This window comes from Dermacentor variabilis, chromosome 2 (genome assembly GCF_050947875.1).
Source record: "Dermacentor variabilis isolate Ectoservices chromosome 2, ASM5094787v1, whole genome shotgun sequence".
Lineage (NCBI taxonomy): Eukaryota > Metazoa > Arthropoda > Arachnida > Ixodida > Ixodidae > Dermacentor > Dermacentor variabilis.
In genome coordinates this window covers 75,412,134-75,429,033 of record NC_134569.1, presented here as the reverse complement: position 1 = coordinate 75,429,033, position 16,900 = coordinate 75,412,134, and the positions used below count along the sequence as shown (strand labels likewise).

General features: G+C 45.7%; 2 protein-coding genes across 4 annotated transcripts in view; one reads left to right on the top strand and one right to left on the bottom strand.

The window, feature by feature from the left end:
- The window catches only part of ND-42 (NADH dehydrogenase (ubiquinone) subunit ND-42), a 41,665-nt gene extending 32,926 nt beyond the window's left edge, over positions 1 to 8,739 (bottom strand). Inside the window, exons 1-4 of the mRNA XM_075680973.1 lie at positions 8,067 to 8,739; positions 7,028 to 7,114; positions 6,066 to 6,187; positions 2,510 to 2,598 (exon numbers count right to left, since the gene is read on the bottom strand). Coding sequence (XP_075537088.1) covers positions 2,510 to 2,598; positions 6,066 to 6,187; positions 7,028 to 7,114; positions 8,067 to 8,607 — 839 coding nt within the window. The 5' untranslated portion in view covers positions 8,608 to 8,739. The remainder of the gene's footprint in view (positions 1 to 2,509; positions 2,599 to 6,065; positions 6,188 to 7,027; positions 7,115 to 8,066) is intronic.
- Positions 8,740 to 8,848: 109 nt separating this feature from the next.
- LOC142572106 (adenylate cyclase type 1-like) overlaps positions 8,849 to 16,900 on the top strand; it is a 234,123-nt gene continuing 226,071 nt past the window's right edge. For 2 of the 3 annotated variants that reach the window (XM_075680972.1, XM_075680970.1), the window contains exon 1: positions 8,849 to 9,501. The gene's annotated coding sequence lies outside the window, so the exon portion shown is untranslated. Of the gene's footprint in view, positions 9,502 to 9,603; positions 9,849 to 16,900 lie in introns of those variants that run through there. The other variant, XM_075680971.1, reaches the window with a different exon arrangement.

Here is a 16,900-nt window from a genome sequence, read left to right as displayed (position 1 = left end):
AAAGACTAGCTGAGGCTTCCTGAACGGAAGCGTACAACACTATCTGCAGTAGCGCCAAAGAATGGCGACAACGTACAAGAAACTTCAGACACCATAGGAACGTCTTGCACTGAGTGAAAACCACATAAGAGTGACACTCTAGGGAAAACAAACACCAGCAAAAAGTATTTCAATGACATGTTGCCCACAAACTTCCAACAGTACTGGTTTGGAAAAACCAGAGAACACAAAGGACCTCCTGCATCCCAAGTTCACTGACTTGCTGGCTGCTGAGTATGTAAACCGAGTGGTCGCAGGAAAGACAGCAGAACGAGTTTTCATCTGGGAAAACGTGTCCCGCGACATAGCCATCGAAGTTGGGTGAGCAATGACATGACGAGAGAAGCAGCCATTACGAGCATACGACAAGCGCGTTGTTGGCTAGGAGTGCAAACAGCAGTCATTCTAAAGACAATGGCCTTGCTGACTGTTCTATTCTTAGCAGATGACGCAATTACTTTGGAAATGAATGACAAAAGTGTGACTTGTGCGGAATTCACAGTGCCGCTCCATCGTGCTGCCGACTGCTGACAAAAGCGTCACGCCCAGCAAATCATAACAGGATGAGCGAATGTATGGCAAAAGAGCTGATTGCTTGATTGTGTCCTTGCCCTGTATCTTCACAAAGTTCACAGAAAAATGGCACCCTCGACCCTGACACAATTAATGCTACTAGGTCATACATACATCTCCATATTGTTCTGGCTTGAATGCAACAATGTGTGTTCATTTGTTTCAGTAATAACAGACAATTTTGTGTGGAACTATATTTCACTATTTCAGAAAATTAAAGTTTTGATTGCTCAAGCAAAAGTCTGCAGACCTTAGACAGGTGAAAGATTGAGTCGATCTGCAATAACTCGAGGAAGCAGCAACCTTCTAATCCTACAATTCTCGTTAGTTTTTCTGAAAATTCCGAGCTCCAACAAAAGCTTGCAAAAACAGGCGATCTCAATTGATGGTGCCACTGCACATAACTTCTCAGGGTGTTTGCAACCTGTTTGCACATATCATTACAGTGGCGTGCACATGCACACTGGCGTTTTACGGATTCTTTGTGCCTGGCTACAAATTTAATGGCAAAAATTTTATATAGCACACTGAAGTTTGCTTTCACAATGCATTTAAGCTCATAAATAAAAACTTCATTGGCAGCCAGAGTGTGCTGAACTGGACTGGTTGGTGCATGTTGAAGAGGATCAAACAGCACGAAAGATGGGACGTAAAGGAACATGGCAGACGGCACTTACTAACGACCAGTTTTGATTGCATATCAAATGCAACATACAGGAAAGGTCATTTGTGCAGAAAAACATATAAACCCCAATTCACGATAGGCTACTGCTGTCTGTAGGCCATCATACATTCAATAAGTAGTGTAATTCACTGCAATACGAGGATACAGAAGGCACGCTGACACACTAGTCACTGTGTTATATTTGAAATGCATTGCTAATCTCATGGGTGCGTCACACTGGGTAAGCTCCTAAAATCGTATATTTTTGAAAATGTGGTTCGCAACCACATTTTTTACAATGACCTGCCAAATGACTTGCAATTGTGCCCCTAAGTTTAGTATGCATGCATTGGCCTGTTTCCACGATGTAGCAGCGGCCGCACAAAAATGGTATCTCATAAACAACTGTGCCTGTGCATTTTTCAAGGCATCACATATGTGTTTTATCTCATTCACAGCAAAGACCAGAATGTTTATACCGCATGCACTGAACACAAATTTTGTTCCTATTTTCCTGGCAATCCTTTTTAAGCAGTGCGATACCTCATGCATACATGGCATACCTGCCTTACAAGAGTGAGGATTGTTTTGACCATTTCTATCACTTCTTTCTTCTCCATCTTGCCATCTCACAGTGACTAATAGCCATCCCGCTACGGGTATAAGCAGAAGGGTCGGAAAGTCGGCTTACTGCAGCCGTTACACTTCGCGTATAAAAATACTTGTCATCTGACGATGGCATGAGTGGGTTATTGCTGTCCTAAGACAGGATTTGCTGATAATTAATTTTACGAGTTTAGAATGCACTCACGTTATATATAAGGCAGGAGACTTTTGAACAAACAGGGTTCATAAAGCCAACACACGTGGGCTACTCTAAAATTCAATTCCATATCTAAGAACCGCAACTTATTGTCAGAAGGGAGCTCGGAAGTTATTACTAGAAGCTTCCTCTTAGATCGAATATATTGGCAGCTAATAACGATGACCACAGTATGCCAAAATTCTAGCTTTTGAGTTTGTTGTGGTGTGCGTTGTATGAGCAACAATGCTTGAAACCTCACAGCCTAATCTCCAGGGGTGCGGGGCATAGGGAGGAGTAAATACATTATGACAGTGCATAATTGCTCAACATGTTGTGCTACCATCAACAAATTAAACCATTGTTCACAAGCCACATCACAGGCTTGTAAAGTATAAAGGAGCCAGAAGCTATCTGGATGTATGACTCACCTGATTGAACGCAGATAGTTTTTCTTATAAACTGATTCAATTTCGTCAAGATAGGCCTTTGTCAAAACCTTTGTGTTCACTTCTTCTGGCTGCAAGAAATGTTGCAAAAAGGTACATGAACTTGTAACTCACTAATGTCAAAGCAGTCCATATTTATGTGTAGTTTTGACGATCATCAAAAATAAATAAAAAGCATTCATATTTATTTAAAATTAGTAGCAATCCATTGTGCATATTTGATTATTATTTCTCATACCGAGTTTTTAAATTACTGCTCTATTTCTAGCTCTTATAAAGCTTTATGTTTATTGTGCACTTGCTAACAGGTGGTCCCCTCAGACAGCTCGTACTTGGGACCACCTTCTGTCTAGCTTTATCCCACTGAGTGTCCTGTTTAAGGCAAAGCACTGCATTTACTGAAACACATGATGGCAGTTTGTGATACCACACGATTTCCACCTTTATTTAACATGATATCACAATGAGATGTGCCTGAAGCCTAAGCCATGCTGCACTTGGTGCATATATTAGAGAGCTTTAGGCTAGGGGATGTAAGCGGCTTGCATACACAAGAACCAGGGGTCACAGTACAGTGCATGCGCAGGCCCCTATGTCTGGGTTCGCACATGCGCAGTACCAATGGGCCCTAGTTCTTGTGTACGCAAGCCACTCGCGTCCCCCAGTCTAAAGCTCTCTATTAAAGGGGCCCTGAACCACCTATTGAACTTGGTGAAATAACATAGCCCGCAGGCAGCATACACTGCTGTGAACATCTCAGTCAAGTTTTGCTGTTGTACGTGGTGCGTGGAGCTCACAAGAAGACTGCGAAGCCGCCTTTCTCTCAAACGCTCTCTTTTCGACAGAAGGCCCTGTCCTCACTCTCTTCTAGAGGCACTATTTTATCACCAGGTGACTACTTCGTCATTCCCTTAGAAGGCTGCTATTAGCCGATAGCTGACATCAAGCTGCAATCGGCTATGTGGTGTACCGATTGCAGCTCCATCCGATCCATGAGTGCACTCGCTAAGCACACTGCGACTCGCTGAGGACAACCACGTTTGGCTTATGTTTAGCGCATTGTAGGCACCAAAGGTGGAAGTTGTGGCGACTAGTTAATGACCAAAATGAAATTTGAACTGCACGCCATGGTGATATTTAGAAGGCGGAGCACGCCTTCTTGTGGGCACGCCCCACCACGCCATAGCCTTTGCAGTGCAAAGCATTGAATAAGGAAATGGAGCACAGTGGAGGCCGTGTCTGATTGCCAATACCCCTGCTTCTGCTGAATGCGTTGAAGTACTTTTTGTGGCAAAGTATTTCTGAAATAGACTATTTTCACTTCAAATGCCTTCCTCCACTCTGATTAAAAAAAAGTGGTTCAGGGCTCCTTCAACTACTTAGCCATTTTTGACGAGCCCTTGCATCTCCAAAGTGTTTAGGATGAGGGTGTATTTGTTCTCCCTTTGAGCGTTTGGGATAAGAGACACTTCCCCATGGCCTAGTTGGTGTTTCTGTGGGCAGATGGCAGTATGCGCTCAGCGATTTCTTCGTTCTTCATCTGCAGCGCATTTTTCATGTGGCAACCAGCACTTTCAAAAAGGCAAATACCGGAGGCTATGGGTGTATGGCCAATCCGCCTTCCAGAAAAAGAGGCATTTCTTTGTCTTAGTCTGGCAATAATGCTTTAGACATTGAAGCATACATAGTTTCAGAATGCGAAGACCACTGTGATGCTGGCTGACGTCAGCAGCTCCTCAGACGATGAAGACAAAGAGGAAAGATCATAGATCAACATCACAAGTGGGCGCACACTTGTTGTTGTTGCCCATCATGCATGTGGTAGGAGCCACATGCGTGATGGGCAACAACAAGTGTGCGTCTGTGAACTAAAATTGACACTAACAGCATTCTGCTGAAGCGTTCACTGATTCTTTTCTCCCTGTAAGAAGTTTACTGTAAGGCCACCAGCTGAATTGTTTGGATATATTGAGCGTCTTATGGAAAATTAGCTGTTTTTGAATGGAACAAACCGGAAAGCGTCTCTGCGTAATTCGTTGTTTCGAGGTTTGCCAGGCGCTGCCTAAGCTCCCTTAGTCGGATAATGCACTGTTAGCATGCACAGCTAACATAACGATGCCAAAAAATTCTGAAAATTGTTCTCCCATAATTTTTGTTGATTACTAGCAGGTGGTTGATGCATTTATACTATGGCATACAACTTCCGTAACGTACCTTTATTTATCCTATGAGATCGGTATCTTTTCTGCCTGAATAACGTGCTTTTTATAGAAAGAATACTCATAATCAGCAATAAAAAAATATGCATTCTGGGTAAGAAGTTTCTTCATAAAACAAAATGGCTAAGGGATTAAAGCGACCTTCACTTTTCTAACTAGTCACAAGATGGCCTCGCTATTAAAGGACGTTGTGTCACAAATCTCCAGCACAAAATTTTTGTGTTATCTTTAAAGTGTAAGAAGAATTAGAGGTAGTTATTGCACTGATGCATGGCTTTCCGCCTCTTTTCGTCTCCACTAGCAAGCTGGAAGCTATACAGATGGGCAAGGACGGTAAGGAAGCATGGACCGCTCAAGTTTCTTGTTCGTTTTTTATTTTCTTTATGACACTACTTCTGGTGCAGGTGTGTGCGGTGCTGTTTTGACAAGAGATAGGTGCTCAGGCCACTGTAGCTACGTCACTTACAGAGACCAATCAGCGCACATGGTTGCCTGATCTTCTCGTAGACAAGAAGGCATGTCACAGCACCCCATAGTGGGTGCAGTAGGTATGCTAAACAACACGGCGTGCAATCTTGGAGGTCATGCTCAGCAGATGCAGCTGTGCACAACTGGCATGTGCAGACCAGAGGTGCAAAGATGAAATACGTTTCTTGGTCTCTATGATATTGCAGACATGTGCATTTCTTATTTAACTCAATATGAGCATTTATAGTACCGAGAATGTTCTCTTGATCACGAAATCAGCCAATAACTGTTGGTGGGCTTGGCTGCTTGCGACGTAGCTGCATGATAACATTGCTAAGGCAACAGCAAGGGATTTTTCACTGTTTTGACACAAGATTGTTAACTGCTGCATGCAGCGCAATAATATTGGGCTCACATGTTCACAGACGCTTCTTCTACAAATCAGCAATGTTTCCTTTTTATGTTAAAAACGGGTTTCAGGGTCCTTTTAAAATGATCACTTTAATATATTATGTAATTAAGTATTTGCTGTGCTCAAGACCTCGGACCATGAATTAGGTGTCAAAAGATATAAAGAAAACAAATTTTAGGTGGGTACTTCACTTAGCTCGCTATATCATAAAGGAGAAAGCTGTGAAGCATGACTACCATTTTCAGCAGATGGCTGTGTTAGACCCACAGGCAAACAGCATTATTACTGTGTAAATCAAGCTATTCATTGGCGTAGCTGTTTCTGATAAATGTAGGGGAGCCGATCCCTTTAGAACAACTGTTCCAGTCTCACAGAATGTGCAGAATTTCACATAATAAAGTGAAAGCAGCAGTGTTGTTGCCACTTTCAAGGCACTTACCCGATTCCGCTCCCGGATCCTCTGGAGCAAGATGTCACTGGGGACGTCAAGGTAAATGACCAAGTGTGGCTTCAGCATTTGAAAAATAGTGTAGTGCCTACATTTGTGGTACATCTTCCAAGCTGCAATTAAACAAATATGCATTCATGCAAACAGTAGGATGATGAATGGTGGAGGTGAGTGAATATTCAAAGTTTCGAATACGAATGATTAGTGTGTAATATTCTATTCATATTCAAAAATAAATCTATTCAGCAGTTTCGAAAATAACCAAACATTCCACAACAATCTACTGTTAAGTTCTTGCTACTGTTGCTACTGTAAACAAAGTATTGTGAATGATCAGAAGTGATAAGACGACCACAGTTTTCAATGCAATGCAGAAACAAAATGGATTACACAAGCTTTATTTTTGGCTTCATGGCGGAAGCCACTATGATAACCTGTGTTTTTTGCTTGTAGTCTGTCGTTTGTTTTAGGAAGTCCAGTTATGTAGCAGTTTTAACTTTTATGCTACAGCCAGTGATATTTCCTTTGTAATGGGCCCATTTACATGTGTTAATGGCACAAAAATCTTTCAGCATTTTTTTTTATTTGCACAAATTTTGATCTTTTTTCAGCAACCATTTATTTAACGTTTTTGGAAAGCTGGTCGTACAGCAGCCATTCATTCTTGGAAAACTTGTTTGCGAACAGGCTCTAAATATGTTGAAAGGCTGTTTATGCAGTTTTTTAAGACCATCAGTGACCTTGTATACAGCTAATTCTCTGTCCCTAATAGTTAAATGTCCTTTTTGGACTAGTCAGTACAGGCATGGTACCTAATTATACTGAAATATATATTCCTGCTGTAAATATATCCACCTGTGTTTGACTATACAATATTCGGCGCTTACTGTTCATATCAGATTCATATTTGGAAAAGTTGGTGTTCACCCTCCTCTAATGAATAGACTTCTTACCAATAGGCGAGATGTAGCCCATCTTGTGCATTGCATCAGCAAAGACAAAGTCGGAGAAGCAGCTGCGCTCCAACACAACTCCTTGGCCTGAAAGGTAAAAAAGAATACTGAACCACAACCAAGATGTACAAGTGACACTAAATGAAATCGGAATATTGAGGCAGCCAGCAGAATCCTGGAGTGAGGGTTCCTAACATCGCCTTCTCTTATTTGACTTTTTAGTGTAAATAAAGTTTAACACTACTACTACTTGGTCAAGATTTCTTCCACAGTGAATGCAATAAAGCAGCTAATGTAGAGAACATGAGTGCAAACAGTGTACACTTCGAAGCATATATTGGCGAATCTAAAGTACTGGATCTACTCATAACAAAAAATTTCATTACATGCACGTCATGCACAGCACTGTGATACAGCTGAGTGCACATGCTAGTGCTTATACACATTTTTGTGCAGCAGGTACATAATGAAGTGCCTATAAAATTGCATGTAAAAAGGGAAGAAAAAAGGAGAAGAAACAGACAATACTCCTTTTAATTGTGGCGTGTAATGTGCACTGCTTCGCAAATTCTAAGATGATCGGTTGCAATTCGCCAAACTGTCGATTTTGCTTAACTGCTTTTTAAAGTGACGCCGCAAGGAATGACACTACCGCTGCCAAAAAGTAGGGAAAGCTCTTGTCACAAACAATGTCACTGTGGCAGCTATTGTCCACTTGCACAAAAATCTTTTGTACACGGAATGTCGAAAGCGGCGAAGGTTAATAGAGACTTAGTGCCTCATACATGATATATGGTTGAATGCGCCTTCAAGCAAGGCCGGTATATTGCAATGATTCTATTCCTGTGCTATTCCTTTTCGCTCTTCTCGAGTGGTCTAGCCGGCCGTGAACGATGGATGAGCAGAAAGAAACAGAATAGAGCAAAATGAATCGTTACATTATACCGACCCGGCGGTACATTCAGATTTAGGGCTACAACATTACTGAAGCGCCGCTTTGCCATTGTACGACGTCTGCCAACCTGCAAAGGCCACCTACCAGTGTTCATAATGTGCACGAGGGCGTCGATGTGTTGCTCAAACCTCAACGTATACATGTACATTTGCATGCGGGCCACATTTCTGTTGTGCGGGTCCTCGTAAAACGTCTTGATGTCGCACATGCGACAAGACTCCGGTAAGAGATGATTAACGGTACGGTAATCGAAACCGTATTCATCTACAAAGAGCCTGTCCAAGCTGACCTCTGGAAAGTGCTTCAGCTCGAACTCTTCGGCAATGGTCTTGGCAAGAGCAGACTTTCCACTTGCGATGTTCCCGTCAACTACTATCATGCGCGTGTTTTCGTCGAAGCGATCGGTAGTTGAGTCGAAAAGCATGCGCCAGCTATTGAACGGCTTGGTTTCGTACGGAAAAGGCTTCGGTTTCGGGACGTGTTCCCTAAATGTTCTGGTTTTCATGCCGGACACTTGCTGCATATGTACCGTGCTCCTTGCAACCGCAACACTGCAGCATGAACTGGTCGGGAGGCCCGGTGCTGCGGCGATGCATCTACTTATTCGAAGAAGAGCGAAAGCCATTGCCTCTACACGGCAACGCCAGGGAATACGATCAAGAAATATCACCGGCACAAAGTCCTGTTGACCTCCACAGACAAGTCGAAGAGCTCGGACGGTTAGCACAGCGCCAATCAACTAGACGTATTTTACACGACAAGCAGCTGTGTGAGAAGGAATGACGCGAGTTGAAGTCTTGTTGTAGCACGTTTGTAAGCGACATCTATTCAAAAAATTCACAGGCTGGCTGGCGGTTTCAGGCGTTTCAGGTACACGCCTAGCCGTGGTGCCGACAGTGCTAAGTTAAACTCATAATGCTGCCCTGGAAGTGTGCTCATGGATGTAAGTGCGTTGTGGCGTTATGCCATGCTAATGTCGATTCGTACACGTGGTTCGCGTTGAAACCCGGTAATCACAGCACAGCTGCTGACTCGTGCCACTAAAACCTGCTAAAACTACGATCACGGCAGGTTTCCTGCAGAACACCGAGGTGGCGCCACATTCCCAGTCCAAGGGAGACATGGATTCAAAAAGTCGACGAAGTCCTCGGAGCTCCTCCCAAGCCCCCTGAGGAATCTTTCGGAGGATTCAGAGTGTTCGGAGCTTTCAGAGTCTCGCATGTGAGCAGCCGACGCTGCTGCAATCGGCTCGGCAGCGCTCTTCCCCGCGTACTGTCAAAAGCCAGCGTCAGTGAAAGAAGAATCTTTGTGCGGTTTTGAGTTTGTCACGACGTGATTCTTTTGTGATCGCTGTTCGTTACACCGGTGCAGCTTGTTGGATAGCGCGACGGCACGCTTACAGCTCTGGATTTATCTGCATTTGCGATAGGATGGACGAGGTCAGCATTGTTTTGACTTCTTGAGCAATGCCTGCCCGCTGCACAGGGGGCACCGAAAGTGACTGTCAAGCTACTTGAAAGTAAGTAAACACTCACTTCTCACGCATATCCTTTAGAAATCACTCAATACTGCAACGTACTTTCTTTGTGTTATACGGCAGGAACTTTGCGCTGACATTAAGTGGCGGTGTTTATGGGCCCTTCTTTAGCGGCGCCGTTGTTGTTCCTCTTGTTGACTGTCTCACCTGTAAGGCACTACGAACACTGTCGCTCCTCATCAAGCTGAGCTCAACGGTTGGAATCATCCTATTTTGAACGCGTCGCTCCCTTTTCTGGCTAAAACGAACTCCGGGGCGAACAGGGCACGCTACCTTTCTTTGGGCGGAGTTGGCCGGCGAAGTACGCTGACGGAGAGGGCGATGCCAAGGTGCTTTTTTTTTTCTCGCTTTTTTTAAATTTTATTTTGACATCAGAAAACAACTGCGACATCTGGTCTAATGCGAAAAGAGCGCCGGCGAGTGCAAGTGATCAATGCATCTGAGTACCGCGATCATTATCTTTCGAATCACTCTGCCGGGACAGATAGCAAGACACTTTACTACAGTCGTGTGGTGGCAGGGGTCGTTCTAGCCGAGCTACAAGTAGTAAAAATCGCGAGACTGCTCGCAATTGAAGTGGCTGCCGTATGTAAGCCTGCACAAGCGGCGGGATACAAGGAAGCGTTGGCGTCTGCGATTTCATCGCGCAAAATTCGTCTGTGAGAAGCTCCGTTCATACACTCGTGTCAAAACAACTCTGCCGGTGTCCAGCGCGGTCATTTAGCATGGCTATGTATATATTGTAGGGCTGCTTAAGTAATTTTTATGCCATTTCACCACTAGCCCATACATAACTGCACATCCACTCATGTTAAATAGGCAGTGGGAGGCATGGCTTGCGGACGAGGGAAAGGAGGGCCAAGTGGCTCTCCTGGACCAAGCCCAGTGAGCCGCTTGCGCCAGTGAAGCCCTAGACTAAGGGCCCAACCACGCTCGCCGACATTTTTTTTTTTTTTTTGAAAAATAAAGTTTCCTTCCTTCCTTCCTTCCAGTTCACCATGTGTGAATTAAAGGGGTGCAGGTTGCATTTGTACGAGTTTCTTGAGGTGGACATCTTCGCCTCTGAGTATCTGGTCTGCGGAACTCCAGGGGTCCCCGGAGTACGTGAGAACCGCTCTTTAGAAATACCCTTGAATAGTACAGACTCTAGAAATATTCAGGGAGAAGTCTCTTTAGAACGCGGCGTAATTCTTGTTTATCAAACCGTTAACTAGATCGGATAGCAGATGCTCTCTAAATCCATGACGTCTTGGGGAACTTCAAGGTGGCGTCTGTTCTTGCATCTTTTCTACGCACGGTCAGACAGATATTTCCGGTGTCAAATAATCGTAATTTAAGAATAGTAATACTATTTTTCAATGTCCCTATTACACGAACAAGCTCGAACTCAAGTGCTTCAAGCCAAACAAATTTTCCCCCGCGAAAGTAAGCCGCCCGTGCATTTGGAATCGTCCGTTGTTCCTCGCGATAGCCTAGCAGACGGGAACAGTCCGGTGTCTTGAGAATGACGACTTCCTGAACCAACGACATCAAGGTGCTTCGTTTTCTCTTTTTCTTTCTTTAAATGACACGCCTGTGTGGTAGCAGGTGTCTGCTATCCGCTCGCCACACCGGAGAACGCGCCTTTCCTCGAGCGACAATAAAGTCTCTCTGTCTGTCTCTCTGTCTCTCTCTCGATATATACATGCATTCTGGAATGCGAACTTTTCTGGTTCGTACTTCGGGTGTTACTGACAATGGTTCGCGTACAACTGGGCAGAATGTATATAAAGATAAGTGGTCATAGTACTATCGTATCGTGGTCCCAACTCCGTTCGTAGACAGAACACATTGGTAGCGCTGCTGCTTCACTTTCCTGTGCTGTGTGTTGCGCTGTTTAATCACGCGTCATTATCAGTTAGCTCCACGAGCTAGACTATTATGCGTAGTTCGTAGCGCGTATCTTTCTCGTGATTATCACTCCGCGGTGAGTGCTCCCGGCGACGTGTTCTGGGCGTAATACATTCTACGGAACGAGATTTTCTCTCTGATCGGCCCTAACGTACCTTGGTTCGCCGAATATTTTTTTTCCAATAGCGTCTCCTCGGCTCTTCGATCGTGAGCCGTGTATGTCATGTTTTCACCTTCCAAGAACACGGTTAGGTTCCAAACCACGCTATTGTAAAATCGTTCACGAAGCAGTGACTAAAAGTTATCGGTTAGCATTTCAACAGTGTGGTCTTCAGTGGTTCCATCACTCAACGACGCTTTTCTAGCGTTGAGCAAGCGAAACCTGCTGTTTGTGGGTTCAAGAATATGAATAGCAGCCTGTGGTATGGTGACTGAGCGCTGCGAAAGACAATTGTAGTAGTCGAGGCAGTCGAACGGCAATAGATTACGGCTTGCGAGGTAAGCTACATACTGTTATGTAGAAATGAGAACGAAACCGAGACGCGAGCGTATTAAACACTTGATTAACTGTCGCCAGAATAGGATAATGCTCAGCTTCCTCGTACGGAGAGCAGATATCATGACCTTGAATCTTTAACTGCCGCGAGTATTCGCGGAAATGTGCTGTAATGAGCGGAATATAATTATAAAGCCCCGCCGGCGCGCCTCCTCATCATTTCTCGCTGTTCCTACGCCGTCGAAGCCTAGGGCGACTTTTCCTAGTTAGCGGAACACGCTAGCGCGCGTAGTCGTAAGATAGCGTCGAGTGTCACGCGCGCTTTGCCTGGCGGCGACCCATTAGGTCTGCACCATTACGTACTGCGACGAAGCCCGAAGCATCCCAAAAGCGATCTTTATGGTCTCTGGGGTGAACGTTGCCTCCGTGCAAGAACACTGTTTTATTAAGCTGGGTTTGGAACATTTGTCTGTCCGTGTTGAGGGGGGAGCTATACGCACCCCAGGGATAGTCTCTCATTATTCGAGTGACCCGGCTGTTGCCGGGAGACCCGTAGTAAGCGAGTTCAGGCAGTCGCACGAAGTGCCAAAGACATGTTCCCGCTCCGCTCCCGATGATGATGATGATGATCTATGCGGCCTTACCCTTTGTATCGGGTGATCAACGAGAGTTCGGACCTGGCACTCATTGGAAGAATCCGGTTAAACAAAAAGAGTACATAAAAACACAAAACTAAGATGCTAAATCTAAAACTAAGGTCCTAAGAAACTAAATAAGTGTTTTCGGACCCCAAATCCACAAAGCAGTTTATGTAACCTGTATACTATCTCGCTAATTACGTGCAGTGCAGCGAAAGCTGCGGGTCGGTCATCTGTATTGTCTGCCTCTGATCGCCGTCCACGCCACGCCGTCTGAATGGAAGCCTCAAGAAAGGATTTGTTCCGCGCAGTGGGCGAGCCCTCCTCCCCTCTCTGGAACACGCGTTCGGCTCTCATTATTGACTGGCTGACTGACACAAGCCTTATATAGCCTTCAGTGCACCGCACGACGATTTTTTGATGTCCACGGATGTCGATTAAATTCGCTGGGTACGTTCCTCTGAACACTTCAGTCATGTCCTCAAAAAAGCAGGTTTGAGAGTTGCACATATTCTTTTTCATATGAATTGAATTAATTGCCTCGAACACCCTACCTTGCCTCCCCCTCAGTTACAAGCCACAATCTGTATTACGTCAGGAGTGGTCCCATGCAGAGCATATGCCAGGATTACGCAGAGGACAGTGACGACACCGTCGAGGAATCGACGATCGTGAGCTGGTGCTTGGCGTGAGAAGTTGCTGTCGCGAGATGTTGTGTTCCTTGTAGACGTAGGCTGCACGAACTACAGCCCTCGCCATCCGTACACACAGTTTGAGCCAACGCCGATCGTGTTCAGCCAGGTTAAGTCACAGTCGCGTAGGTCATGCGTCTGCTGCTGCCGGCCCTGAGCGACTGACATGAAGCTAATTAAGCCATCAGGGTGAAGAAAGCTTCTGCAGTTCAGTTTTAACCATACGGATTTAAAATAAAACGTTCATTTCCTACAGTGCACACACGAAAAGCGAAAAGCGACGATACGGAGCAGTACCGAAATCGGTACGTTGCCGTTCTCTACGGAAAGCTGCCCGCCGCACTCACTGGCCCTTCCCTAAATTAAATGCGACTACGAAGATGGGTGTATTTCTACGTGTTGTCATACAGGCTCATTATTTAGCTTCCGAGGTGAACTGCTTACCTCGTATTCCAAATGGGCAGCAAGCGTAGGCCCTTCCATACAGCAGCGTAAACAATCGCCTAGTTCAGGCGTTACAGCGAGAAAACTACGTGTTCTCGCAAAGTCCTCATCTATGTCCACTTTACGGAACATATTGTGCGCATGAAGAGAATATGAAGAATGATAAGTAGGCAGCATAAAAACGCTCCCATATTACGGTCTCCCGCGCGGTGTTGTCGAAGATGTGTGGTCGCTCATATCAGTGCGATTCAGAGTGATGCAACGGTGCTTACGTGCAAAAACTCTGCCTATTTTGATATGTTCTGACATAAATTGATGTCACCGATGAGCGGCTACAGCATTCTATCTCAAGCGAACGAGGAGTATTCGCTGTACCTGCCGATGTAAACAAACGCACCGTTCGTTGCTTTGGACCGTCAGCGGCGTTCTTGCGGGTTAAAAATGCGGAAAGTCGTGCTCCACATTCTGCAGTGAGCATGCGAAGCGCTACCCTGAGAAGGGGTAAAACACCTAAAACAGCAAACAGCACGTATAAAATCAGTGGTTAGGGATACCCTTGGTCTTCATGTTGCAGCACGATATGTAGTGCATGGGCGCTGGCTCTCGTGGTGCCGGTTCGAATGCGAACGGCGATTCATGATTGTTGAGTTCGTCAGAATCATAACTATCAATATTTGGCAGATCCGAAGAGTTGGTATAGCTGACATTGTCACCCGAAGGCCCGGCGCGGTCATGATTCAGCCGAGCGTCTGCTCTTCGCTGCCAGCGGACGAGACCGGCATGCCTTGCGCGCCATGCCCGGTGGAGACACGTGACGTCACACGAAGAGGTTCGCTCGGCTGCTTGGTCAGGTTTCGGTTTCGTTTTTGCTCTTTTTGTCTATTTAAATAATTTGCGAAGTTGCGTAACAATTCTATTATCAGACGCGTGACAGGGAGGTCTCGGGACCCTAAATATTTCATTACCTTGACCTGGTCAAAAAAATCGCTGGAGTTGCACTTTAAGAACAGGTGTCGGCCAACCGCGATAGCGAACGTATTTACGAAAGTGACAGGCCAATGACGAATAGTTTTCGGGAACGTAAATGTTCCTGAAGTTAGCCCCTGGGTTCGTCTTCCGAAATCATTCCGTCGAAGAACGATCGTATTGTCACGTACTAGTGACGGTGAATATACAGTTGTAAAACTGTGAATGACAAAACTAACTTTTTATTGGGCGAACTTGTTGAGTTACACTCAAAGTTACACGCAAGAGCTCCGAACACAGTCGGCGATCGTCGAAATCTCATCTGCCGGTCAAGCACGTCGACTTTTATACACGATTCATCGAAGGTTCCAGAGTAATTTGTGGTGCCCGCGTGTCTTCCAGAAAGTTCTACACAGTTCGCGTCGCACATGCAATCAGATTACACAGGTTTCCGTGACAACAGAACCATCGATAAAATTCGAGAAACTTCGGATACATGCTGGCGCGTACCGCGCTGAACGATAACATTTGTTAGGCGGTGAAAAGCTCTCACCCGTAAAAGTTAAGCAAGTGCTCGTGTCAGTATAAATTGGTTCCAGCCACTGTGCTTAAAATGATGGAGTACGCTTAACGCTTCGCCTTTAAGAGTGGAACGCGATAGCATTCAAATGTCCCTTACTGCTTCTCACACTTCCCGGCAACTGGAGCGTATGTAACCGTAATGTTTACCGGGAAACGCTGTGCGCGAACTATATGCACGAAAGCGGGCTTTCTGGTGGAAACGCGGTCGCTTGCATGGGCCGCGATGCGGTGGAGGTGAGCGCCATCTGGAGGTATTGCAAGGAACCGGGTGCGCCGCTCCGTGGCCTCCAAGATACTCAGGCGCCGGCACGCGCAAATGGCAGACGCCGTGGCCAGTCTATGAATAGTGGAAACGCTGGAAAAGGTGTTGCTTTGAGTTTTCGCGTTACAATATTGTGTTTTCTCGTATAGTCAAATTACAGTCCGACGCTAGCATGTCTGTAGGTTGTGTGTAAGTCGTACTTTACTATTCTTCTGCGTATTTTAGCTTGAGAAATTCGATTAGTTCAGTAGCTTCCTTGCACCACATGGAGGGCCTGTGTGTGGGTGGTTCGAAAATCTTTTAACGCTCTCGCGTTAGAACGTACCAATGCAAGGCAAGCAAAATATCATGATTGGCTGTCGCCGTTCGTATACAAACCGATGTGGCGGGCGAACTGTTTCGTGAATACGAGCGCTGAAGTCATATTCCCGAAGTTTCTCTTTCGTGAGAACTGGACGGCATTGGTCGGAGCTGTCGCTGACGTGTCAGTCACTGCATTGATCACAACCGATTGGGAAGAAGACGAAGAAGTGTGGAACGAACGTTTTTCTACTGTGGTTCTTGCGCCAACCACATCACGGTCATCATTATCTTCGAAGTTGTGCGACTTCTGGCTATTAGGAACTTCTCCGAAGACGTCTTCCTACGTGTTGGGGGACGGAGAATGACCGCGCCCTCCTGACAGGGCGAGTCCCGCAGCGGTAGCCCTATCTGTGGGAAACCGCGACATCACGGACCCCACTGTGGGTATGTGCCACGGCCACTTAGGACAACAACTATAGGATTCGGACAGTGATTGCACGCTAGTCCAATCACGTCACTTGAAGCGCAAGCTTCGCAGGACGTCAACAAGCAGTGATGCCACTCATAAAAGCAGAGTTGGCGAGCAGCTCTTCTCCGTTGTCTACACACTAACTACGGCAGGAGCAAATTTGAATTCGTTGAACAGGCAATCAATCGCTGACCGAATATTTCGATCGAATAGCTTCAGGACATATGAGGGAGATCCGCATTAATGCTCGGAAGAACATTCTGATGGTGGACGTGAGTTCCCAAGCAGGGAGGCTATTCAAGCGGTTGACAACATCCCAGTTCGCTCATTCTTAGCGTGCGGGAAGGATACCTGCACTGGTGTTGTATCTGACATGGACATTGACATCAAGCATGAAAACCTGCGATCTCTTCTACGAGGGCGAGTCAGAAAGTCGTTGTCCCTATTTTTTCTTTTTGGCCAAATTACGGCTGTAAATACGAACTCAACATACCCATTCCCAGCGGTGGACCTTTCCTGGACTGGCCTGACCTTATCTGCCGTTAGCTCCGCGGTATGGCGTTGCTGTCAGTTTAGAACAATCAGTTTAGAATCTCATGGGTGGCGGCAATGGAAAAGAAACCTGCCATGAGTAACTAC